This window comes from Vulpes lagopus, chromosome 12 (genome assembly GCF_018345385.1).
Source record: "Vulpes lagopus strain Blue_001 chromosome 12, ASM1834538v1, whole genome shotgun sequence".
Lineage (NCBI taxonomy): Eukaryota > Metazoa > Chordata > Mammalia > Carnivora > Canidae > Vulpes > Vulpes lagopus.
Genome location: NC_054835.1, coordinates 57,558,937 through 57,582,842, shown reverse-complemented (window position 1 = coordinate 57,582,842; position 23,906 = coordinate 57,558,937). Strand labels below are relative to the sequence as shown.

General features: G+C 56.0%; 1 protein-coding gene and 1 non-coding gene across 5 annotated transcripts in view; both read left to right on the top strand.

Moving 5' to 3' along the window:
• CYTH1 (cytohesin 1) overlaps nt 1-12,343 on the top strand; it is a 78,850-nt gene extending 66,507 nt beyond the window's left edge. For 3 of the 4 annotated variants that reach the window (XM_041724803.1, XM_041724806.1, XM_041724805.1), the window contains exons 10-13: nt 3,861-3,939; nt 6,787-6,858; nt 7,480-7,634; nt 10,512-12,343. In XM_041724803.1, coding sequence (XP_041580737.1) covers nt 3,861-3,939; nt 6,787-6,858; nt 7,480-7,634; nt 10,512-10,590 — 385 coding nt within the window. In that variant the 3' untranslated portion in view covers nt 10,591-12,343. The remainder of the gene's footprint in view (nt 1-3,860; nt 3,940-6,786; nt 6,859-7,479; nt 7,635-10,511) is intronic. The other variant, XM_041724802.1, reaches the window with a different exon arrangement.
• LOC121474329 lies at nt 116-219 on the top strand. The gene has a single exon (XR_005983341.1). It is a non-coding gene; the product is annotated as a U6 spliceosomal RNA (small nuclear RNA).
• Nucleotides 12,344-23,906: the final 11,563 nt, after the last annotated feature.

Below are 23,906 nucleotides of genomic sequence, written 5' to 3'. Positions count from 1 at the left end.
CACCTTTCCTGCCAAGTGGACCGAGCTAAAAGGAAACCCACTGGAAATCTAAAAAGTACATCCAAGTTTGGATTTACTTCCCCTCCAGTGAAATTTGTTTAAATGCTAATGCTGAGTGTTAGCTTTGACAGCCCAGATGCTAAAATTAGAACAGTGCAGAGATTATCTTGGCTCTTGTACCAGGATGACATGTAAATTCATGAGGCATCCCATAGTTTTAAAAGGAAAAAAAATTAACGAAATGTGGGATTTGTTTTGAGGTCATTGCATTACCTTTTCTAAAGCTCCTCCAAAGCCCTAAGTCTTCATATTGTGTTTTCATTGTAGCCACTTAGGATCACCCCCGTGTACTTACGTGCTGCAGAAGGCGGGGCTCCCAGCCATCTGCAGTTGTGTGTGTATGTCCATGTATGCATATGGCCGTAAGAATGTGTATTCTTGTGTGCACACATGTGTACGTATGTATTCATGGGGATATGTGTGTGCATTCTTACACACACCTTAAAAAGTGATAGCCGTCTGCAGAGAGACACTAAATTTTCCCCTCTTAGCCCCGGATTCTGGATGTACTAATAAACATTCACTTTGTGAGAATGGATCTGCGGCATATTTGGGGCCAGGTTTTCGGTAGTGCTGCAGATCCCGCCTTCGCCAGGTGGTGCGTGGCGGATGAAACAAGCTCCCCCATTCACACGCCAGACAGTGGCATTCGCCCCGCTAGTGATTTCATGTTTGGCTCCCCCAGGACAGATGTGAATGACTAATACAGTGCACTTTGAGATTAAGGAGTTTGGTTTAATTTCTTTGTTTTAATTTTCTTTTCTCCCTCATTTGTATGTTTCCATGATTTTGGCTCTCCTTTTCCTTGCCCCAAACTCCAGGAGGTATGTAATCCCCCCAACCTGCTCGCTCGCTCTGCCAAGGCCACTGTACTTGCTGCAGCGTTTTTCTTATTTTGTTATTTTTGGTTATTTTGTTTTTTAATTGCTGGTGGTAGTGTTAATGCTGCTTCTAACTTACTGTACAGTCCCTAGGGAACTGGTCAGGATCAGGGGTTCATGGTTTCCCTTTCAGGGCTAGTACACAGTGCATCAGACAGCTAGGTACCAGGCCGTGGGATAAGCATTACCAACTGCCGTGATGTGAGAAAACATACTAAGAGTGGGTTTAGAAAAGCAGAGAAAGTACTCACTGAATTTTCTCTTGGAATGATTGGCCAGGCATAGTCTATCTGTGTTACATTCAAATTGACACCTGTGAATTCCAGTAATTTCTCCAGAGGAGGAGGAGGAGGAGGAGGAGAAGGGAGGTTTGACTTCTCAGCGACACGTGCTCCTGATACACTCTGATCAGAGAGCACGCCAGGACGAGAAGTAAATGAGACAGCTTGGGACATTTGCCTATGCATGAAACAGGGAAATGGCATCTCCTAAACTCAAAGGATGCCAAGTTTGGAAAAAAAAAAAAAGACACCCAGAGCCCCCTCCCCCCCTGGAAGTCCCGGGTATTAGAGGAGGGCGAATGACCTCGACTCTGTATTTCATGTTCTGTTTTGTTTTTCTCCCTCCTCTTTTTCAATGAATACTGTTAAAAACCCCAAATTGGCCTCTTAGTTATGCCCTTGGGACCTCCCTCCACTTGCTGATTTGGGGGTTAGGTTTTTCCTAGAGGAGCAGCTCCTCAGGTGTGTGCTCCAGCACGCAGAGAACAGCCCTAACGCTCAACACAGTCGTTAGCACGTTCTGGGCACCCGTCAGCGCTAGGGAAGACGGCGCCTGGCCTTTGCACCGGGGGTGGGAGGTGTCCTGTGAGTTCCACAGGGACTGTCCTAGGTGCGCGCATTGGTCTGTCTGCTTGTTTCATGTCTGTTTCTTTCAACATGGAAATCCTGCCCCGGGACCGCCGTGATGCCCCTCACGGCAGAGGTCTCTGTGACGCAGCAGGTCGTCAGGGGAAATCATCAAGGTTTTGTAATCAGGGAGGGGATCTTTCCAGCTTCGCTTTTCCTTCTAGATTTCCTTCCACCTTCTTCCTTTTCGCATCTGACCCCTCCTCCATGACCTCCTAAGCCCCGAGGGCCCCTGGGTGGTCCTGTGGGGGGAGCGCATGGGAGTCAGCATGGGTTGAGGTGTCCTGTGTACCGAGCCCTGTGTGGAGATGAAGGCCCAAGAGGTAGAAGAGCCGGTTTCCCAGGCTCTGAAGTGGGGGCGGGGGTGCCTTTTTATAACATATTGGCTCCAGTTCTAAATATATTCCTTGTCTTTTCTTTTCCTCGTTTGTTTTGATCCTGCCCAGCCTTTCCCGTTTTCCACATGCATGTCATATTTCCATCTGTGGTTTTTTTTTTCTTGGTTCATGCCCTAGGGCCTTAGGGACCAGAGGCACATGCTCCCATAAACTGGCAAATTGCTGCTGGGGGGCCAGTCCTGGCTTGATGCTAGCATAGGGCCCCCCGGCAGGTGGACACTGTGCGTGTGCTGATAGCAAAGCCCTCCACAACCTGGGTCTGTTTAGAACCGTGGCAATTCATGATCAATCACTTAACCTCCCTGAGACTTTACACCCCGCCATCTCCGTAACATCCTATCAGGAAGCCCGGTGTGAGCATGTGGGCACGGCCCGGCACGGCCCGGCCCCTGGCAGCACACCCTTGAAAAGCACCCTGCCCTTGGCTCAGCTCCCTGTGGTGAGGGACAAGAGAGGAAGCATGACTCGGGTCATACCAGCTTTGCACCCCACGGGCCTTGTCTTTTGGGAAGGTGAGAGAAGTGATATCCTCTGGAGGTTACATTTTAGGCAGAAGAGCATATACTGTCAGGGCAGAAAGAAGTGCGGACAGAATGGCATGCGTGTCATAACACGGGGAGGCCTTCACATGGTTCAGGAAGCTGCCCCTTGCCCCGGCGTAAGCAGAGCAGGACCAGGTCCAGCTCAGGGCCGTGGAGGGTGTGGGATGCAGCCTCACTAAGATAGCCCGCAGCTAAGCCGCCCTCCCCAGTGCTGTCCTGAGCAGAGCTTCACGGCCCCAGCGTGGTCCTCCCACTGAGACGCTGAGGATGACGGAGGGGCCCCTTCGGCACTCACGGCCGCGACCGTCCCTCTGGTCTGCGGCCCCTCCTCTCGCTCATTGTGTTCAGAGCTCCACGTGAGGAGTCCAGGCTTGGAAAGGCTCCCGAGCACTACCTCTGTGCACCGGTCGGCTCCTCCTGGTGCAGGGACTCCCCCTTGTCTCACCCAGGACTCTGGGGTAATTTCATTTGCAGGACACCGGCCCGGGGCCTGAAAGCCAGTATAGAATTTCACTATAATCAGGAAGGTTGGGGTAGGAATTTGGGTTCCACTCCCCAGGAAAGGAAAGCCGTAGAGGTGATTGTGAAGGGTTGACACATCGTAGTTCCCCTTTCCTCACTCCTGCCCCCTTCTGATGAAGCCCTCCTGTACCCAGCAGTGTAGCCGGGCCCGGGCCCCTCTCCCTGCTCTTTCTTCTGTTGGCCCATTTCCACCACACCGATGGGCTTCCATGGGCGCATCTCCAGCCCAGTCAGATTTACATCGCGTGTCCTCATCGCCCAGGTTCCCTCCCCAGCCATGCTCTCATCCCACTCTCCTGAGTTCATCTCCAGGTGCCACCTGACTTGCTTGCTCTGCTTGTACCCACAGACTTTCACTCTGTGAAAGGTGCTTCTGTTTTGGCTCTGTGTCTTGTTACTGATGTAAACTTTGCCATGGTCTCAATGTTCTGGTACCCCTGCCCCTCGCTTCCCCCGCCCTCGAGCTCTTTGAGCGGGGGGGGGGTCCTGTTACGGAGCCTGCTCCGGGCTGCTTGGCTCCTGTCCGACCCGCATCTCTTTTTGCTCCGTAGGTGGCAGGGTCAAGACTTGGAAAAGACGCTGGTTTATTCTCACTGACAACTGCCTTTACTACTTTGAATATACGACGGTGAGCCTCTGGGTCTGCTGCGGGACTAGGCGTGGGCCAGGCCTGTGTTTCTGTCTGACTCCAGTCAGGGGCGGGGAGGTCCCAGAATCCGGGGGCCCTGCAGGTGATGTGGGCGGAGGTGGAAGCCCTGCATGGCACAGGGCGTTAGAGGCGGGGTTTGGAGCCGGGCTGGGAGCAGCCAGCCTGGGTCGCTTGCCAAGAAAGGGTTTATGGCCCTTGAAAGGTGCATGAAAATCACAATGTGGAGAATTCCGATTTTCTGGATGCAGGAGAAGCAGCCCCGGGGGTTGAAAGAATAGAAGAGCAGCAAAATGAAATGAGGGAAGTTGGGAGTTACTGGAGTTTGAAGTTTTCTCAAACCGTGGAGGTTCTGTTGGTTTTCAGCGGGAACAGAATCACAGCACAGCTTTGTGTTACACGCAAGTCTCTTTCATAAGAACCTGTGAGAATAAAAATGAGAAAATAAAACCTTTTTCGAAGCTCCCTCTGCTGTGGCGCCCAGAAAGCCTGGCTGGCCGGGCTCGGACTGGCTGCCCACCTGCCTCTTGGTCCCTTCTCACGCCTCTGTTCTTGACAGTGTGGGACTTGTGTCTTGAGATTAATCAGGGCAGTTGGTGCTGGTTCTGCAACCAGGTTTTCACTGAGTAAAGGTCACACGGATCCTGCCAAGACAGTGAAGAAGGTAGGACCTCAGTGATGAAGGAAAGTCAGGGATGTAGCCTCAGTAGGAGCCAGGACCCTGGCACCTGCCTGGTGAGGTGGCTGTCCTCTGTGACGCTCAGTGGGGAGTGGGCATCAGCCTGTGATGCGGCATCACTCACCGCCGAGGGCCGCACGTTGGGACATCCAGTTAGTTTCCTGTTGTTCCCGCCCCCAGAGCACCGCTGCGAACAGCTCAGAACATTCCTTTCTGCCCTCCCCCCCAACACCCCCCGGCCCGGCCCAGAGCTGGCCTTTTTTCTCAAAGATACCTAAACTAGTGGTATCTTTAAAGTCTTGTTTGGGTTTTTCCCCGCTATTCTTTGGGTTAAAGTGAAACCTACACAGACACCTAAGCAGTCTGCCCTGAGTTCGGGAGCGGGCTCCGCGAGATTGCAGGATGCTGTGGCTCCTCATGATGCCAACTGTGGTGGCATCGCCTGATCCCACACTCCATCCAGCAGCGTGCCGGCGTTGCATGGGGCCACAGGACGTCAGGGAGTGTGTTTCTGCAGACACGGGGGTGGGGGGCCTCAGAGTTAAGGTGGTAGGGAGAACTTCCACACAGAATCGCCCAACACCGTGCAGGGAATCTAGGGGAAGGAGTGACAGCTGCTTCAGTACAGCTCAGGGACCAAGAGCAGGGGCAGAGGCAGTGGCCTGGGGGCTGGGCGGAGGGACCTTTCCCCACACAGCCCCGCTGCCTCCCCCTTGCCCTGAGTCCAGGAGAAGCAAAGAGTAGGGCTTCTTCCCTCTTCCGTCAGCAAGCAATAAAGTCTGCAGCTGGGTAGGAATTGGTGAAACAGGAAAGTGAGAAGGTGGGCCTCACTTCCTGCAACGTTGGTGTGGGCCCCGGGCTGGGAGCTCAGTGGGAGCTCTGTCACAGGGACTGTGCCCATGAGCAGCGTCGCCGCCCCCAAGCAGGACAGCGGCGGTCCCAGAGAAGAGCTGGAGCGCGGCGGGTGTCAGATGGGCCTGCCCTCTGCTCACGGCTCTGTCGTGAGACTGTGGAAGGGGCCAGAACACAAGCTGACCACCCCCCACCCCCCGCAAGGTGCAGGCTGAAGAACAGGTGATCTGTGTAATCACAGATCTAGAAGTTAGGTAGTAAGAAGTAAAAACTATAAGGAGTGGAACAGACTAGCCGAGAATAAAATCACCATTACAGAGGAAAGATTGGAGACAGTCACAGATTGTGTCTGGAAAAGACGAGTGTGAAGACAGGGAAGAGGTAAGCAGTTACAGAGGACAGGAAGGGTGACCCCAATGCTGGAGCGTCGGCACCTGCGCGTACACAGATCCCATCTGTTCCGAGATTATCCCTCCAAAAGGGAAAGGAACCTGAATCTGCAAATGGGGAGTGCACAGTGTCTCAGGAGCATTTGTCGTAGGGAGCTTGGTGCCAAGGCTTAGCCCAGCTACTGTGGTGAACTTGGAGTGAAGTCGTGGGCTGCGGGGTGGCCGGATGCCCAGGAGAGGGAGTGCGAAGGTTGGCATTAGCCGTCCGGCGGGTGCGGAGTGCATGTGCGTAGTGGCCTTTGTTGAGAGGGCCCCCAGGGGCAGGGGCCTGGCAGGGGTGTCCTGGCTCTGCTCTGGACAGGCCTGGAGGTGCCTTTGCAGACCTACCTGGAGTCGTCAGGGAGGCAGTTTCTCTTTGAAGATCCTACAGTCTGGCGAGGGGAAAGCTAGGGCAGGGGGTCGTGAGTGTACATAAACGCACTTCACTGTCCCCAGCGTTCGAGGCAGCGAGCCGGGCACCTAGAGCAAGACCAGGGCTTTCTGGGGTTGCCAACACTAGAACAGAGGCTGAAGGCATGTGTGCGGGAGCCGGGCGGAGGAGCCACGTGGTTTCTGTGAGAGGCTGGCGTGCTCCCTGCTGGAGAGCCTCCCGTGGGCTCTTCCCGGACACGTGCTGAGCCTCCCCTGGGCACTCGCCCCGCAGAGGCCGCCGGCCACAGGGACTCCTATACCCACACGCTTCCTGGCCCCTTCCTGATTTTAGAACATAGGGTGTGGGCCCCAGAGCTGATTTGTGAGCTCAGGGTTATGGGAGAAGAGCAGAGCCCCGGCAACTTGTGAGTGAGGGACGTGGGGGGACGCGAGCTCATGACCCAGCGTGAGGTCTCTGTGTCTGCCACTGTTCCACAGGATAAGGAGCCCCGTGGAATTATCCCTTTAGAGAATCTGAGTATCCGGGAGGTGGAGGACTCCAAAAAACCAGTGAGTATCTCCTGGGGGGATGGGGTAGGGGTGGGGGGGCCAAAAGAGAAGGTAGCAGTTCTTAGAACAAGGCTGAAAGTGCAAAGATTTACCTAAAACTGAAAAGGAGTGTCGTGCCTCTGATTCAGCCCAACTCAAAGTCACCTTCACGTTCGGGCCGGAGACGAGGCTGTGGCTGACCTCTGCCCCCCTGCCTCTGCGTCCCTGTGGCCTGTCCATGAGCGGTGGGATTGTCCTTACTTAAAAGGCGGCAGGAAGCGCCCACAACCGGGCTGCCCGTGTCAGGACCTTCGGGCGCCTTCCCGACGCCCCCGGTACCTGGAATGTGCCGGCGCTGCGGGCCGGGCTCTTGGCACCTGCGTACCTACCGCTGTTCGCCGCGATGCTGGTCTGTTGGGAGCGCAGCGGACGTGTGTGCCTGTGTCTTCGCGAGCCGGGCTGACGGGCAGGCAGCCGACGTTCTCCGGCGTTCACTGCTGGGCTCCTCTTGGCCGCAGGAAAGCACACGTTGCCTGTGTTTCATGGGACTCAGAACGAAGGGTCTATTGAGAAATAAACATTTTTTGGTCTTGATCGGTAGCTTTCTCAGGTCTTTGTCTCCCTCTCTTTTCTGATTCTCAGAACTGCTTTGAGCTTTACATCCCTGACAACAAAGACCAAGTCATCAAGGCCTGCAAGACAGAGGCTGACGGGCGGGTGGTGGAAGGAAACCACACGGTGTACCGGATCTCGGCCCCGACGCCCGAAGAGAAGGAGGAGTGGATTAAGTGCATCAAGTAGGTGACCTGAGGCGTCGCGGTGCTTTCACCAGACGAGGGCTCTCTCCTCGCACACGTCTGCCGCCCGCCCCTCGCCTGGGCTCCTGGGTTAGATCTTCAGGGGAGAGTCTGACTGGGGTCCCAGACTGTTTGTCAGTGGGTCCCTGGGTGCTTGGCCAAGACAGCAGCTCGAGTCTAGGCTTCCCAGAGGGCTCCTCGGCCTCGTGGTCAGGATGGCAACGCAGTGGAGATAGTAATTGTAACGTTTTATCGTTTCCGGGGAGACTTGTCCCACTTACAGGTGAAGAAACTGCCTGCAGGCGTGTGGCCGTGCTTCAGGGTCACAGGCTAGGCCCGCACCATTCACCCCTGTGCTGCGGGGAGGCGGAGGCTCTGAACCAGGGGCAAGGGTTCTCAGGCTTACCTGGGTGTGGACAGTGGCAGACCCAGGGCTTGGCTCCTGCTGAGCTAGCTGCACAGTGCGAGGCGGAGTGCGGGTTAGGGCTGCCCCATTCCCCCCAGGACCTCCATGAAGCCTGTCCAGATGGCCATCTCGCCCCACGGGTGTGGCATGGCTGCTTGTCTTGGTGGCAGCGTGTCCCGAGGGCGGGTCCTGGTTCTCCCCATCAGACGTTACCAGCTGTTCCCTCAGTCGACCCATTCCTGGGCCTCGTGAGTTCCCCGGAGGCCGGGGAGGCCGCCCTGACCGGGTAATCTAAGGCTCTGCGGCCCTACATTGCCGCTGTGATGGGCGCTCTCCTGTCCTGGCCACAGCCTGCTCCTGAGGGGGAGCGCGCTAGTATGGGGTGTGTTTTGGTATCGCTGCTGAAGCTGGTGCAGGATCTGGCCGGGGTTAAACAGCAAACAGATGACCCGAGACAGATCCACGATGGACTCCACTGGAGCCCACCCGGAAGTCCTATGGTGGAAGAGATGGGCCGGGCCGGAGCACGTGGGGTTGGCATCAGGCCACCCTCTGCTGAGTTCCCTCTGACTCGGGCACGCCGCCTGCCCTCCTGCCAGCCCTCGGCCTCCTGAGCACGGGCGTGAATGGCGGGCTGCCTGGTGACTGGCACACCTCCCGCCCCTCTGGTGTGATGGGGAGGACTCCTGGGACGTTTTGGGGTGGGACTGGTCATGTGACCCTGGTGGCTCCTCTCCATCCAGTGGGCGAGGCTCCCTGGAGTCTGTACCAGTAAATGAGACCCCAAAGCACCCCCCATGTGGCGGGCCCCAGGTGATGCGTGGAAGTGCTGACTCACTCTGTCATACACGGAAAGTAACATGACAGCGCGTGGTAACTCACTGGAATTTAAATATAAACTGAAGCCCCCCACGGAGGTCTGGGCGGAGGAGAGGCCGTGCCCTGGGCATCCCGGCCAGTGAGTGATCCTCATCCACGTATCCTGTGCTGTTTTTACCGTGTGCTTTTTAAAAAACATTTAAATCTTTAGTCCTTACGAAATTTATGCCTAGTATATGGTTTGAAGTAAAGGATATAACTTCATCGGGCAAGTAACTGTTGCCCCGATACCTGCTTGACCAACCTGAAGCACGCTCTGCAGTTGTCCCAAGCGCTTGCGTGTGCATGGGTTACCCTCTGTGCCCCGTGTGCCCCGTCGTGTGATCACTGGAGCGGCCCGCTGGCAGTGCACAGCCGCTCCTACTCTGTTCCGTGGCCTGTACTCCTACAGCCAGAAACGCTGAGCCCTCTTTATAGACACGTTTGGAATCGTTCAGTCCTTTAGTGAGGGTGGGAGGACACACACAGGCCCTCCCTGGGAAGCTCAGTTCCTGGCTCAGTTCCAGTTCCTGGCTCACCACCTGGCCGGTGGTGCAGGATTCGCACACCGTGCACATGCCCTCCGGGTACCGTCTCCTCACTCTTTGCCGCAGCCGGGGAAGCACGGTTGTCCCCATTCTACAGGTGAGGACACTGAGGTACAACACAGTGAATAAAATCGTCCAGAGCCACAGAGATGGTGCTGGTCTTCAGACCTGAGCCTGTGACTCAAGAAGCCGCACTCCTGACCACCAGGCAGCCCTCGGCTTCGGCGCCCTTGGCTCTTGACACTTCAACTGAGACCTTTGTGACAAGGTCCCCTTGGGACACATGCCAGGGACTGCTGATTTTTGCTGCCCCAAGGAGCTGTGCACATGCACTTGGGGATGCGTCATCTCTGGTGAACAGACCCCTGTTGTCTACCTGGTCGGGTGCAGAGCCAGTGGGCAGCTGGGCTCGTGGGCAAGCGTGGAGACTCGTGGGCACTTAGAGTGTAGCAGCTCTGGAAAAGCCCTTGAGCACCCGCGGCACAACGTGCTGGACAGTTGGGATTGACGAGTGCACCGGGGTGACCTTGCTGTCACCGTCCTGCGCTCAGGTGTCTGGGGCAGTGCCCAGGCACACGCAGGCTCCCTCCCCGCCGGGCCTGGCCGGCTGCCCCCTAAGGGCTCGTGACACTGCGGACTGCCCACCTGTGGTCTTGGTTATCGGGTCGGTCGGTGTGTGCGGGACTCAGAAGCTGCGTGTGGTCCAGAGTGGGGCGGCCGTTGAGCAGCACGCGCCAGACCGCCACGGGCCACGGATCGTGTGGCGCTCGCAGTCACGTAGAACTGAGGTCCCACGTTTGCCTTTCTGGCCCGGAATACTAGAGTCTGTAACACTCTGTTCATAAACCCACCCCGGGGTTAGGTAGAAACAGGCAGTAGACAGTACAGAACTGTCTTGGCACACGGACCATGTGTCTCTTCCAGAGCTTGTCCCTTAAGTCATTGTGAGGACACGGTGACGGTTGGCGCCACTGACTTGGCCTTTGCAGTGACAGTCGAGGGGGGTGGGGGTGCAAGCCCTCCGGGCCTGTTCCTCAGCCTGTTTGTTCTCTCCTCTGTGTCCAGAGCAGCCATCAGCAGGGACCCTTTCTACGAGATGCTAGCGGCGCGGAAGAAGAAGGTCTCCTCCACGAAAAGACACTGAGTCTGCACAGCGAGCGGTGCCAGCGTGCCAGGCGTGAGAGGCCCTCGGTTCCTTCCCTGTCTCCCCACGGATGGGGGGGCGGGCTGCCGGGCAGGGGTGTCACCTGCTGGGCGTCACCCTGAATTCCTAGAGACTGGCTTCAGCTTTGCTCTTCATTTTAAGTGGGAGAAGGGTAGGCAGTTAGCGCCGGGGAGAGGGCTCTGACGCCCGTCAGGCGAGCCTCTCTCTAAAAAGATCGGAGCCCTGTCAGCACATCAGCCTCCTTCCTGCAAGTCTCTCGCTCAGCAGGTCTGATAGCAGAGCCCGAAGCCGACTGTTTACCTCTTGGTTATTTCCCTGTGAAGAAGCCTTCAACCCTGCACCATAAATACGTGTATCGATATATTATTACTCTATGTTAAGAAAGAAGTGGAATGGAAGAGAAGCCACGTTCTATAAAGATATATTTTTGTTTTTTAAAGAGAGAAAAAGATAAAGTAGAGCCGCTCGGAGGCATCCTGCCTGGTCCGGGGTGGGGGCTCTCTGGGCAGCCGCTGGGGTCCCCCCCGCCCCCGGGCCGCTGGCGGGAGCCGCTTCCCAGCAGCTGGAGGGCCGGCCGGCGCGGGAGAGGCGCGGGCACGGCGGGCACGGCGGGCACAGGCGGGCGGGCGGCTCTGGCTCCCCGCTCCCTGCGCTGGGGGCGCCGAGGCCGAGAGCCGCTGGGCACCCGACTGTCTTTTCCCTTTCCGAGTTCCTTCTTGTCGGGCTTTAAGACGCAAAGTCAGCATTTCCCCTTGAGCTTAAATACCCAGTAACCAAAACTGTGAGGCAGGCGGCCCCAGCCGCGGCGGCCGGTCTCCTGCTCGGTTCCTCCCCCAGAGCTACAGTCCTCGTTTTAGAGGAAGGAGCAGGTCTTGTCACCTTAGGTCTTCAGCTTTTTCTGCCTCAAAACTGGCCCTGACCTGGACCGCTGTGGGCGCGCTGGGCCGGGGGCCAGACGGGAAGGGCACGGCCGCCTCGTGTCCCTCCCTCCCGCCAAGGCCCGTGTGCGGGCTGCCCTCACGCCCCTACCGTGCGGTGTGAAGGGAGCCACGACACGCGGCGTCCTCCTGCCGTTCTCTCAGGGACTCTCGGGGCCGCTCCTGCCACCGTCCAGGCCGCGCGCCGGTGCGGGCAGAGGGGGGCCGGCCCGGGCCATCCCGGCGCCCCCGTGCCGCCCGGGGCCAGGCGGGGCCTGCGAAGGCGAAGGGCGGCCGGTCCTCTCGGGCACCGTGACCCCGGCCCCTCCGCCGCCTCAGGGCCGCCTGGCTCTCTGCAGAGGACTTCCGTGAAAGGGCGCGACTGGGGGTGCCGGCCGGGGTGCTCTCCGGGGCCCCCTTCACACAGGTCCTGCCTGGAGCGGCCACGGGCGTGTTCCTGCCGGAGCCCCAGCTCGCGAGGGGGCCGGGAGCAGGGCCGGGCCCCGGGCCCCCGCCAGCTGCGTCCCCCGCGCTGGCTCTCGCCGCTCCTACACGGAGGCACCTGGATCAGTATTAGTCTATTTATCAGAGCTGTAAATAATCCGTGTATAGTTTTTCTCCTTTTAGATTATTTTGTATTTGTTTAAAAAGAGTTTTGTCAAAATATAAAATATAAAGAAATGACTGAAAGTTGTTGACAGGGTTTTAAAAAAATTATAATTATTCCAATTGTTCTTTTGTTTGTTGTTTTTTTTTTGCATTGTAAACTAGCGCCAAGGAACTGCAGCAAATAAACTCCAGATCTGCCCAAAGCACCCCTGCTGTCTGTCTGTGGCCTCCTTTACCCCCACCCCCTGCCAGGCGACCTCGGAGCAGGGAGGCCCAGTGGCTCCCGTCTCTGCAGGCGGCAAGAGTGTGGACGGGGAGCCAGTGTGGACAGGGAGCCAGTGTGGACAGGGAGTCAGTGTGGACGGGGAGCCAGTGTGGACGGGGAGCCAGTGTGGATGGGGAGCCAGTGTGGACGGGGAGCCAGTGTGGACGGGGAGCCAGTGTGGACGGGGAGCCAGTGTGGACGGGGAGCCGGAGGAGCTTCCGTCCTCTTCCTCAGGAGAGCGAGGCAGGAAGAAGCTCGCCCGTTGCCCCTGTGCGGGAAGAAGAGTCCAGCTGACAAACCCCCAGCTTTGAGTGAAGATCGAGGACCTCGGTCTCCAGAGGGGGCTGCGCCGTGTCGTGAGGGTCGCGGTGAGGCAGCCCTGCAGGGGCGGGACGAGCCCTGGCCTGTTGCCGTCCTGGCTGCTTGGGCCCGGGTCGCTCGCCCGTGTGTCCTTCTGGATTTGCGCAAGTGTCGGGAGCGTGTCGCCCCCCCGGAGCCGCCGTGCCGCGGTCCTCTGCGAGCAGCATCTCGGACGAGCCCGCGTTCCTCTGCGCACTTGGGGCCAGCGCTGCCCTTTGCCGTCCAGTCCGTCTGCTTGCTCGCAGCCCGGCCCCCCTCGCCTTCCTCGGTTCCTCCAGGGCCTTCCGTGGGCCGTCTGTCTCCGGCCCGGCCGCCCCTCGGTCACCTTCCCTTCCGCGTGGGAGCCTCCCGCCCGGTCCCTGGCTGTCGTCCTCATCCCCGAGATCCCGGCGCAGGCATCCCACCCCCGGGGGGTTTCTTGACCCTCACCCCACGTTCCCTGCCAGCACCCCGGACTCCCCGTCACCATCCCCACCACACTGAGTTTCCTCTTCTTTTTAGAAAGTAACACTCTTTGCTGTACAGCCTGCCGAGTCCCACAAAATCACACGGAAATTTGAATTTTACAGTGGCTTGTCTCAGCCCAGGCAAAGCCCACAGGAGCGGTTCTCACGCTCGTGAGCCGAAGGGGGGAGGGGGGAGGGGCTTGGGCTTGGGCCTCCAGGGAGCCAGGTGTGCTCAGAGCCCCACACCGGGGCCCCTGTGGAGGGGGTTTCTCCAACACTGGCCTTACCTGGGGCCGTCCATCCCCTCGGCCTGCAGGACAGGGCACCGAGGGCCAGGGAGCACAAGTCGTGACCCAGCACCCTCCCAGGGGAGCGAAAACACCCCGAGGCCACCGAGGCCAGAGTGTTGTGTTGGCCTCTGAAAAGCCGCCAGGACCTCTCGCCACGCTTGCCCCTGTCCTGTGGGATTCAGGGGAGGGCCTGAGGGAACCCACAACCTCTGGGACCCGTTGCCTGTTGTCCTCTTCATCTTGGCTGCCAGGAAACTCAGAGTCAGACACGCTTCCTCACGTGACTCAATCCTGCTTTTTTACTTGTCCTGCTTTTTATTTTTATTTTTATTAATAGACTTTTATCTTTTAGAGCACTTTTAGGATTGCAGTAATATGGAGGGGGAAGGTACAGAGATTGTCCATTTGCCTCCTGCCCCCGCATCTATGCAGCCTCCCTGCCAGAGGGTCCACGTGTTACAACTCATGCACCTGCACTGACACGTCGGCGTCACCCAGAGTCCCAACAGCGTGCACTCGGGTTCGCTTGGCGTTGTATGTTCTGTGGGTTTAGACAAATGGGATGACTTGTATCCCTCATCACAGCGCCCTGCAGAAGAGTTTCACTGCCCCGAACACCCTTCATGCTGCACCTGTTCATCCCCACGCCCCCCTCCCCACTGCCCCCGGCAGCTGCGATCTCCTATTGTCTCCACACCTCTTCCTACCCTAGAACGTCACCCAGTTGGAATCATACAGTCCGTAGCCTGTGCTTTCCCTTTTAATTGCATTTTGGCCTTTTTTTTTTTTTTTTTTTGAGAGAACACGAGTGCCTGGGAGTCGGGGGGAAGGCAGAGGGAGACGGAGAATCTTAAGCAGACTCCACATCCAGCATGAAGCCCTATGTGGGGCTCGATCTCACCACCCCGAGATCATGACCCGACCCGCAATCAAGCTTTGGACGCTCAACGTACTAAGCCACCCAGGTGCCCCCCTTTATCCTATTTTGTTATTACCATAATACAAATCTGAATTTATAAACTCGTTTGCCTTTTTGAAAATTTATATTTTTTAGTTTTTTAAAGATTTTATTTATTCATGAGAGACACCCAGAGAGAGAGAGAGAGAGAGAGGCAGAGACACAGGCAGAGGGAGAAGCAGGCTCCACGCAGGGAGCCCGATGCGGGACTTGATCCTGGGACCCCGGGGTCACGCCCTGAGCCAAAGGCAGATGCTCAACTACCGAGGCACCCAGGTGCCCCTCTTCTTCACCTTTTTTTTTTTTTAAAGAGGAAATTCATGAATAAAATTCGGACAAAACCCAAAGACACTGCCCAGATCACTGGTCCAGTACTGAGCCTACCAGACGACGCTAGCTTTTGTGTTTTGGGGAGTTCTGTAATCTTTTTCTTCGTGATTCTTCTGAAAGGGGAGAGGAACGGTGTAGTGAGAGTCCCCGGGGTTGGAGGGGTGCAGGGTGGCGTCCTGGGGTGAGGTGTGGAGTGTGGCGGCCGGAGGAGCTCGTCAGCCTCTCGCAAGGACCAGAGCGGGAGCCTGGGGACCTAGACCTGACCGTCCAGCTCTCCCCTGGTGGGTGTAGCTTCCTGAGACGACCCCACGGGGCCGAATAAGCCTTGTCCTTGTCCGCGGTACCCTGGGAGCGGTCATGGCAACGCCAGTGTCTGTCCCCTCCGCCTTCTCAGATTGTGCAGGCCACCCCGTGGTTGGGGCGGGCATCCTCTGGGGCCCTGGGCACCTGCCAGAGTGGTCTGGAATGGTTACGGACGATGTGGAGCGAGGACGACAGTTTTCCTCGCTGTCCTTACAGTGAGGACGCGATTCTGAGAACCCAAGGCCGAGGGCGCCGAGAGCCATCCACGACAGGGCCGTGGCTCGGGGCTGGGGACCCGCTCTCCCGGGCGCGCCCCGCGGGGCCAGGGCTGCTCCTGGGGCCACGGACGCGGGGCGGCCTCCAGCTGGCGAGGGCCTGGCCGCCCGCGGGGCCTGCAGGCCCAGTGGGGTGTGCACCCCGCCTCCCGCGGTGGGGCCTCGGGAGTGGGGCCCTGCCTTCCCCCCCCGCGTGGACCCCGCAGCGTCTCGGGGCTCGTCGGGGCTGTGGCGCCACCAGCGACAGCGTCCCCAGCCCCTCAGAGCCGCGACGTTGCATCCTCTTTCTCTTCCCTGCTCGCGCCAGGCTGGCGGCCTAACCACCGCGTCTCCCACGCACCAAGCGGAAACGCTTTATTCCCCGAGTGGGGCAGAGGCCCCGCTCCCCGCCGACAGCCCTGATCTTGGGAACCGGCCCTCCGCCGGGGGCACAGGGAGGTCGGCGCCCAGGGACCTCCAGGGAAGCGGTTCTAATTGTCTGTGGGCCGCAGGCCCCGCGCGGTACCCGCGGCGACCGGTGGCCTCCTCAGGAGGTGCCAGCTCCTCTTCAGGCTGCCCCCAGGTGACTCCTGCGGCCCTGACGGGACGGGAGACCGGGAGGCGCCGCGTTCCCGCCCGCGTGAAGACCCCAGCTGGCTCTGGGGCTGCTCCCTGTGGGCCTTAGGCTGCCAGGACCTAGTGTCACAACATCGCCACGCAGCGGGCGGCTTACACCACAGGCGCGCGTTCCTCTGGCTTCTGAGGGCCGGGAGGTCCGAGAGCAAGGTCCCCGGGGAGGCCTCCCGCCTCCGGCTGCGTCCTCCAGGACGGGCGGACCGAGGGAGTGGGAGGAAGCAGGCTCGCGGGCTGCCCTGTGTTTCCCCGGAGACCCTGACCCCAACAGACGGCAGAAAGACATCACAAGCGAGTGACCCTGAGGGGGCAGCGCCGGAATGAGTCTTGACAAATGTGTAGGAGCAGAGCTGGACCGTGGCTCCTTTCTCCCGCTGGGTTAACCTGGAGCCCCCTCGGGAGCCCCGCAGACGGCATCCCCTCTCCCCGGCAGCTGCTTGATGCGACTGCCCCGTGCCGACTCCACCGACACCTGTTTCTGAGCTCTGCACGCCACCCTCTCGTGGTGTTGCTGCAGGAAGATGGGCCATGGGTCAGCTCTCCGTGCACGCGGAGCATCCTCCGCGATGGCACAGCACGCCCAACTGGGTGCTGTGCAGGCCCCACGGGGTGTCAGTGGAGACTCAAGAGGCCACCTCACCGGACTCCAGGTGCGCCGTGGACGCAGACTCCAGAGAGCCTACTGACCTGGAAGTTAGGGTTGTGTGCCGAGGAGACCAGGTGACATTTTGTTGACCCCGGGTCAAAAGAGAGGCAAGTGAGGAGTTGGCGCAAGTCACTCCGTATTTCTCGGAGGCAAGCAGTCCGTTCCCAGGGAGCAGAGCCCAAGCCGCAAACAAACAGCCTTTGCATGTTCATAGGGAAGCGCAGATTCTGAGCAAACAAGGATCTGCCTACGTGCAAACATTGGTATTTGTTGGTGCATGTGTTGTGGTAAACTTCCCGGTGCTTATGACTTCACCTTTAGCTTGTGATTCAAAGGTCGGGACTGGAAATGTCCACAGACAGAAGGGTAGTGTGTAGATGCTGTGGTGGAGGCGGTTTTCTACCTCCTGTGTCTCCCCTTTACCTTCACACAGAGCACTTCACTTCTGACACTTGCGGGTTTCTCACACACACACACACCAGGCGATTCTCAGTGACACCAGCTGGGTGCCCCACACTTTAACTCAGTTCTTTTTTTTTTTTTAAGAGTTTATTTATTTATTCATGAGACACAGAGACGGAGGGCGAGGAGCAGAGACACAGGCAGAGGGAGAAGCAGGCTCCATGCAGGGAGCCCGACGTGGGACTCGATCCCGGGTCTCCAGGATCATGCCCTGGGCTGAAGGCGGCGCTAAACTGCTGAGCCACTCGGGCTGCCCTTTAACTCATTTCTACACCATCTACCTGGAGACAGACCCCCCTGCCCCCCAGATCAAGGCCTCAGCTCCATGAGACCACCCTGCACTTCAGATGCAAGTACAGTGTCCCCAGGTAACCCCCCCGCCACTGCTTCTGTCCGATTTGGCAACATGTTGGTGTTTCCCATGATCCCCCTCCTTGGGTTTGATTAATTTGCTAGAGGGGCTCACAGAACCCAGGGAAACACTTATTTTTACCAGTTTATTAGACGATATGATAAAAGCCACAGATGAACAGCCAAAGGAAGAGATACATAGGGCGAGGTCCGGGGTGGGGGCGTCTCAGGTGCAGGAACTTCTGTCCCCATGGAGCTGGGGTGGGTTACCCTCCCAGTACTCGTGGATATGTTCACTAACTCAGAAGCTTCCTGAACCCCATGTTTTTGGGATTTTATGGAGGGGCTTCCTCACATAGGCATGATCGGTCATTGATCCATTTCCAGCCCCTCTCCTCTCCCGGGAGGATGGGAGTGGACTGAAAGTCCCAAGAGTCTGGTCATGGCTTGGTGTCTCTGGTGACCAGCCCCCATCCCAGAGAAGGTTCAACTCTTACATTTAGGTCTGATCCATTTCGAGTTAATTTCTATATGTGGGATGAGGTAAGGGCTAAAGTGAGCACCTTTGTCCTGTTCCTGACCTTGGGAGAAGAGCACTGTGTTTTTCATCCTTAGGTGGATTGATAGCTGTGGATTTTTCAGGGACGTTCTTCATCGAATTGAAGGTATTTACACGTTTTCCTAGTTTGCTGAGAGTTTTAACCATGAATGAGTGTTAAATTTTGTCAAATGGCTTTTTTGCACATACTGTCGCTCATGTGATTTTTCTCTTTTAGTGCATTAATCTGGTGATTACGCTGAATAACATTTCTAGTGGTGAGTCAACTTTGCATCCCTCGGGTAAAACCCAGCTGGTCATGGGCTTTTAAAAACATATTACTGGGGATCCCTGGGTGGCGCAGCGGTTTGGCGCCTGCCTTTGGCCCAGGGCGCGATCCTGGAGACCCGGGATCGAATCCCACATCGGGCTCCCGGTGCATGGAGCCTGCTTCTCCCTCTGCCTGTGTCTCTGCCTCTCTCTCTCTCTCTCTGTGACTATCATAAGTAAATTTTTAAAAAAAAAAGCAGTTATTAAAAAATAATAATAAAAAAATAAAAACATATTACTGGATCAAATTTGTTAATATTTTAAGATTTTATTTATTTTTTTTATTTGAGAAAGTGAGAGAGACCACGAGGAAGGGGAGCAGAGGGAGAAGCAGACTCGGTGCTGAGAAGGGAGCCCCGTGCGGGCCTCGATCCCGGGATCTGGAGATCATGACCTGAGCTGAAGGCAGATGCTTCACTGACTGAGCCACCCGGGTGCCCCCTCGATTTGCTAAGATTTTGTTAAGGATTTTTTGCATCTGCATTCACGAGGGATATGGTGATGTGATCATCTGAGCCATCACACCAGATTGACAGCTCTGTGACAGCAGCGAGTCTATCTCTTCAGGTCATCTCCAGGTTCCCAGCTCCTAGACGGTGCCTGGCGCAGGAAGGGCCCTTGGGACATGTCTGTTGAATAAATAAATGTATGACAACAAACCGCAGGTCGCCTTATGCCAGACAGGAACATGTGAATAGTTTATCAGAACTTGTTTCCTGTCAGCCAGGAGAATGTGATTCAGCTGTGTTAATGTGTCAGGAAAGTTGTTCTGACTCTTAAGGTAGTCTGAACTTGCGAGGATGGAGGTGCTCCGAATTGTAGGAGGGAGAAGAACCGTAGGGAGGCGCAGAAGGAGCCTGTTGCTGGGGGTACCACCCCTCCCCTCTTATCCTTGACCCATTTCCTTCCACCTGACAGCAGGCTACCTGCCCACTGAACTCTCTTTCCTACGCTTGCTCTAGACAGCTGCAAACTCTCCCTTAAACACTTGGTGGATCCAGGTACGATTACGTCATCTTTGGACACTGTCCAAACACACTGAAGGCTGGGCAGCTTCTTCTCTGATTACAGAGGGACTGTAAAAGTCAACGTCCATGCCCATACCACCACCATGATCATAATCACGGGCCATGTATTGGGTAAATACCACGTGGATGTCGCTCTGCTATGTATAGGGCCTTTCGTTTGTCATTTCTTATAAGAGATCAGGATTTTTATCTACTAACTTCCTACTATGACAATAAGTAGATTGTTTCTTGAGGTCAACCTCTGATGCTCCTTGGTGGCAGATATTAGCATAGGACACCGGGGTGAGCTGAGTGCCAAGGGCCTCCAGTCAGCACACAGTGTAGCCAGGCTCTGCATCCCTTTCTCTGGTCAATGCCAGTCTTCCCTGGAGCAACCAAACCCTGAGGCTGTGGACTGTGATTCTAGCATTGGCCTTCTCCCGAGAGTTAACACCACATTCAAGGTCCAGTTCCCATTGTCACCCTGCACCGGGCACTCCAATGACTTGTGTTCTGTGGTCCCACACAGCACTACCCTCTCTCTGCAGCTCCATTACAGGTCAGCAGGGCGGTTTCCCACTCAGCCCACTGAGACAGCCATGAAAACATCCTCAGCGCTCTTGAAACTTTTTATTTCCAGATATTTTCAAACTTGCAGGTAAGTTGCTAGAATGGTACAGAGAATTCCCATACACCTTTCCCCATCTCCCAATTTTTAAATATTTTGATACATTTCATTAGTTTTTTTTCTGTTCTTAGGTTTTAGATTTCTCATTATACCTGTTTCTTTTTCGTGTATTTCCAAGTCTTTGATGCTGTTTAGTCTGGAGGGCTAAATTAAAGCTTTCTTCTGCCTCATGGTTCATTTGGGAGAGAGAATTTCCATCAACAGAAAAGCTTTGTTTCAGATTTTCTGTTTTCTTCTTAGAGTAGCTTTGTATAGAGTTTCTCTTGAGTTTTTCTGTTCCCAGATCTTTCAGTGGATGGGGTTCCTTTTTTTTTTTGGATGGGGTTCCTAATTCAAGAGTGCCCTGATCTTTTAATGTTCCTGAATCCAGTTCTAATAAGGAGGTGTTCCCACACATGCAATTCTTGCACACCAGCAATTCAATTTAGTTCAACCCAATTCTGACACTCTCTACCCAAAGATAGCATCAGATTCCACAAGGTTATGAGTCTGATCCTACAAGACTGTCCTTCACCCCCACTTCAGATGCCAGTCATAAACACAGCTGCACATTGGCTACAGATTGGAGGTCCCAATGACCCCCTCCTTAGGTTTGATTAATTTGCAAGAGCAGCTCACAGAACTCAGGGAAACACTTATATGTTTACTGGTTTATTAAAGGATAAGATAAGGACTGCAAGTCAACAGCCAGATACAGTGAAACTTAGGGCGAGGTGTGCGGAAAGGGTGCAGAGCTTCCATGCTGTCTCCAGGTTCACCACTCTCCCAGTACCTGCACATGCCACCAGCCTAGAAGCTCTCTGAACCCTGTCCTTTTGGGGTTTTATGGAGGCTTCATTACAGGGGCAGGCTTGATTAAACCTCTAGACCTCACCTGTCCTGGAGGTCAGGGGGTGGGGCTGAAGTTTAAACCCTCTGTTCATGGTTCCTCTGGCAACCAGCCCCCATCCTTAGGTGTTCTCCCTAAGTCACCTCATTAACATAAGCCCAGTTGTAGATAGAAAGGGGCTGGTTATGAATAACAAGACATCTGCTTCACCGTCATGGATCTGAATGAAGCATTTCGGTAACTGAGGAAAAGAGGTCAAATAAGACAAAAGATGCTGCCGTTGTTCTTATCACTCGGGAAATCCCGAGTGATTTATAATATAATAAGGGAGCTGTGAGCCAGCTCCCTTATATAATATAATAAGGGAGCTGTGAGCCAGGAACTTCAGGCAAAGACCAAATATGTGTATTTCTTATAATTCACAGTATCGTGGCAGCGCTCAGAATGATCAGGTGCGGGACCAGCCTCACGTGTCTCCGGACTTCATGGTGGACTTTCCTTTTTCTGGGGATGATTCCATCTGTGTTTCATCTTCACCCCGAATCTGCAACACGCCCCAGCCACACTCTTGACGATCCCAGGGGCGTGACAGCCAGAGCGCCATTAGAGGGTGATATTTTGTATGTGTAGGTACTTTGAGGCTTGGTTTTCCCTGCATCTCCCAATAATCCAGAAGGCACATTCCCGTTCTCACTGCTGGTCCATATTATGCTTTTAGGAGGCAGGATGTATAGAGAGGTTCGGATTGTCCCCAGACATTCTGAACTCGTGTCTCCCCTTGATCTTTCCCATTCTTTCCCAGCTGCAGTCCGGGAAGCAGTTGTGCGGGCAGGATGTTAATAGGTGTTACGTGACGGGTGGGTCCTGCTGTCACATGCAGCCCGGCAGGGCTGGGTTGAGCAAAGGCCTGGGTTGGCCTTGGGTCTCCAGGCCAGGCCTGCGCTTTGTGGCATTTCCCAAAGGTATTCGGACAACGAACACTTTTTTAAAGCCACGCTTACGGAGAGCTCACCACAGATGGGCGGCCCGGGGGACACCGTCTGGGAGCACAGCCCGACTCAGGTGTACCCGCCCAAAGCCGCCTGTCTGTTTTGATCTGAATGGTTTTCAGAGCCACTTCCAGTGACCAGCACACCTTGTCTCAACTCAGCAACACCTGTTTGTTGTTGAAATAGCTCCCGAAGGAATGCATTTTCCATCATATCCCTGGGACCAGGCCAGGCCCTACACCCGTGATGCCAGCTTCCTGTGCTGTGAATCCTGGAAACACACTGAGTCACGCACTTGTGCTTTCTGTACAAATGCTCTGTTTCGGGATCCCTGGGTGGCGCAGCGGTTTGGCGCCTGCCTTTGGCCCAGGGCGCAATCCTGGAGACCCGGGATCGAATCCCACATCGGGCTCCCGGTGCATGGAGCCTGCTTCTCCCTCTGCCTATGTCTCTGCCTCTCTCTCTCTCACTGTGTGCCTATCATAAATAAATAAAAATTTAAAAAAAATGCTCTGTTTCTATACAAGAAACTTTTTGGGTTTTTTGGGCCTGATGAGGGCTGTACTTGCTCTCTGGCCATGATTCCCATTGGCTTTTGCTTCTGGGCAGATGCTCTTCTGGGGTGTCAGCAGGCCTGGTGTGCATTTGTTCACACGCATGGGGCCTGTTTTAGAATAACATGGCCCGTCAGAGGGCAGTGGTTACACGCCGTTCATTTCATACAGCACCTAGCACAGGGCCGCCAGGTTAGCATCTGCAGAAACCAGTTCTTCTGGGGGACGGGGTAGTGAAGAGTCAGAGACAAAAAGGTTTTGGGTTCTGGGGTTGAATCTCCAGGACTTTCCATTTCCCACAGAGCAGAAACGTTCCATTAGCAAACGGAATCCTTATATTCAGGACAATGTTCTAAGTGGAGGACACAGGTCCACCCGCGCCTGGCCACCGCTCCTCCGGCACCCCCTCTGTAGCACCTGCTGTGCCCCAGGAAATTCCTCTCAGGAAACTGCAGAACTGGGGGTGTGAAGCCTGGTGGTCCGGAGCACTCCCCCCAAAACCTCTTCCCTCACTCCTTCGTTCCACAGAGCTGGGAGCCAGGTGCTGTCCCCAGGCAGGACTGGATACTGGACTCCCCTCCAGGTCGCCCCTGCTAGAACCAGGGTGGCAGCCCGTGAACTGTGGGGCAGGGGTGCTCAGAGGCTGGGGCAACTACTGGCCAGACCTGGCAACTGCACGAAGCCCAGAAAGCTCATCTTTTCCTAAACTTTCCAAGAAGAATAAGCTGTGCCTGCCAGAGGGTTTACCTGAGTGAATCTTCACCTCTGCCTCCTTGCCTGTGCCAGCCGTAGGGCCGTGCTCTCCTGCTGGGGGCTTCTCCCGGCCTCCTGCCTTCCAGCAGGGCTGACCGTGGCCCTCACGTTCCTGGACGACATTGCCACTTCGACCCTTACTGCTGCTGCACAGAACTTGGCCATCCCACCCTGGGGGACCGTGCCTTCACCTTTTACTACCTGACTACGGCCCCCCCCCCCCGAAGCGAGTGGACAGTAAGAGGCTCTCCCAAGCTGTCCCAGCTTGGACATACACCCAGTGTCCCTCGAGAGTGACTCCCTGGGAACGAGAGCAAGTGGCAAGTGGGAGAGAGAAGCCAGTGCCCTGGCTGGGCCCCGAACTCAGCCGTGCATCTCCATATTTGGTTTTTGGTCTCATCTGGTAGGAGACTGCCTTGGCGAAGGACGTGGTGAGTGGCACTCTTCCCACGCGGCCTGTGCATCGGGGCGTGTTCCAGATCCCTGGTGCTGGGGCCAGAGTTCTCGGCCTCTCTTGCCTGAGCTCACCTGCTCGGGCATCAGAAATGAGGATGGTCCCTGCGCTTTAGACCAGAGTGGTCACCATATCATTGTGGTGGCTCAGAATTTCTGACACAGAGAGCGTCTGGATCAGAAGGAGGGAAGGTGCGTTTAGAAAGCAAGGGCTCCAGCTGGCACATGGTGGCGTTGGATAAATTGTGGGTAACTCGTTCTGTCTCCTTTTTATTCTTTAAACTCTCCTCCCCCATAACACATGCACGTGCATCCCCCTCCCACCCCAAA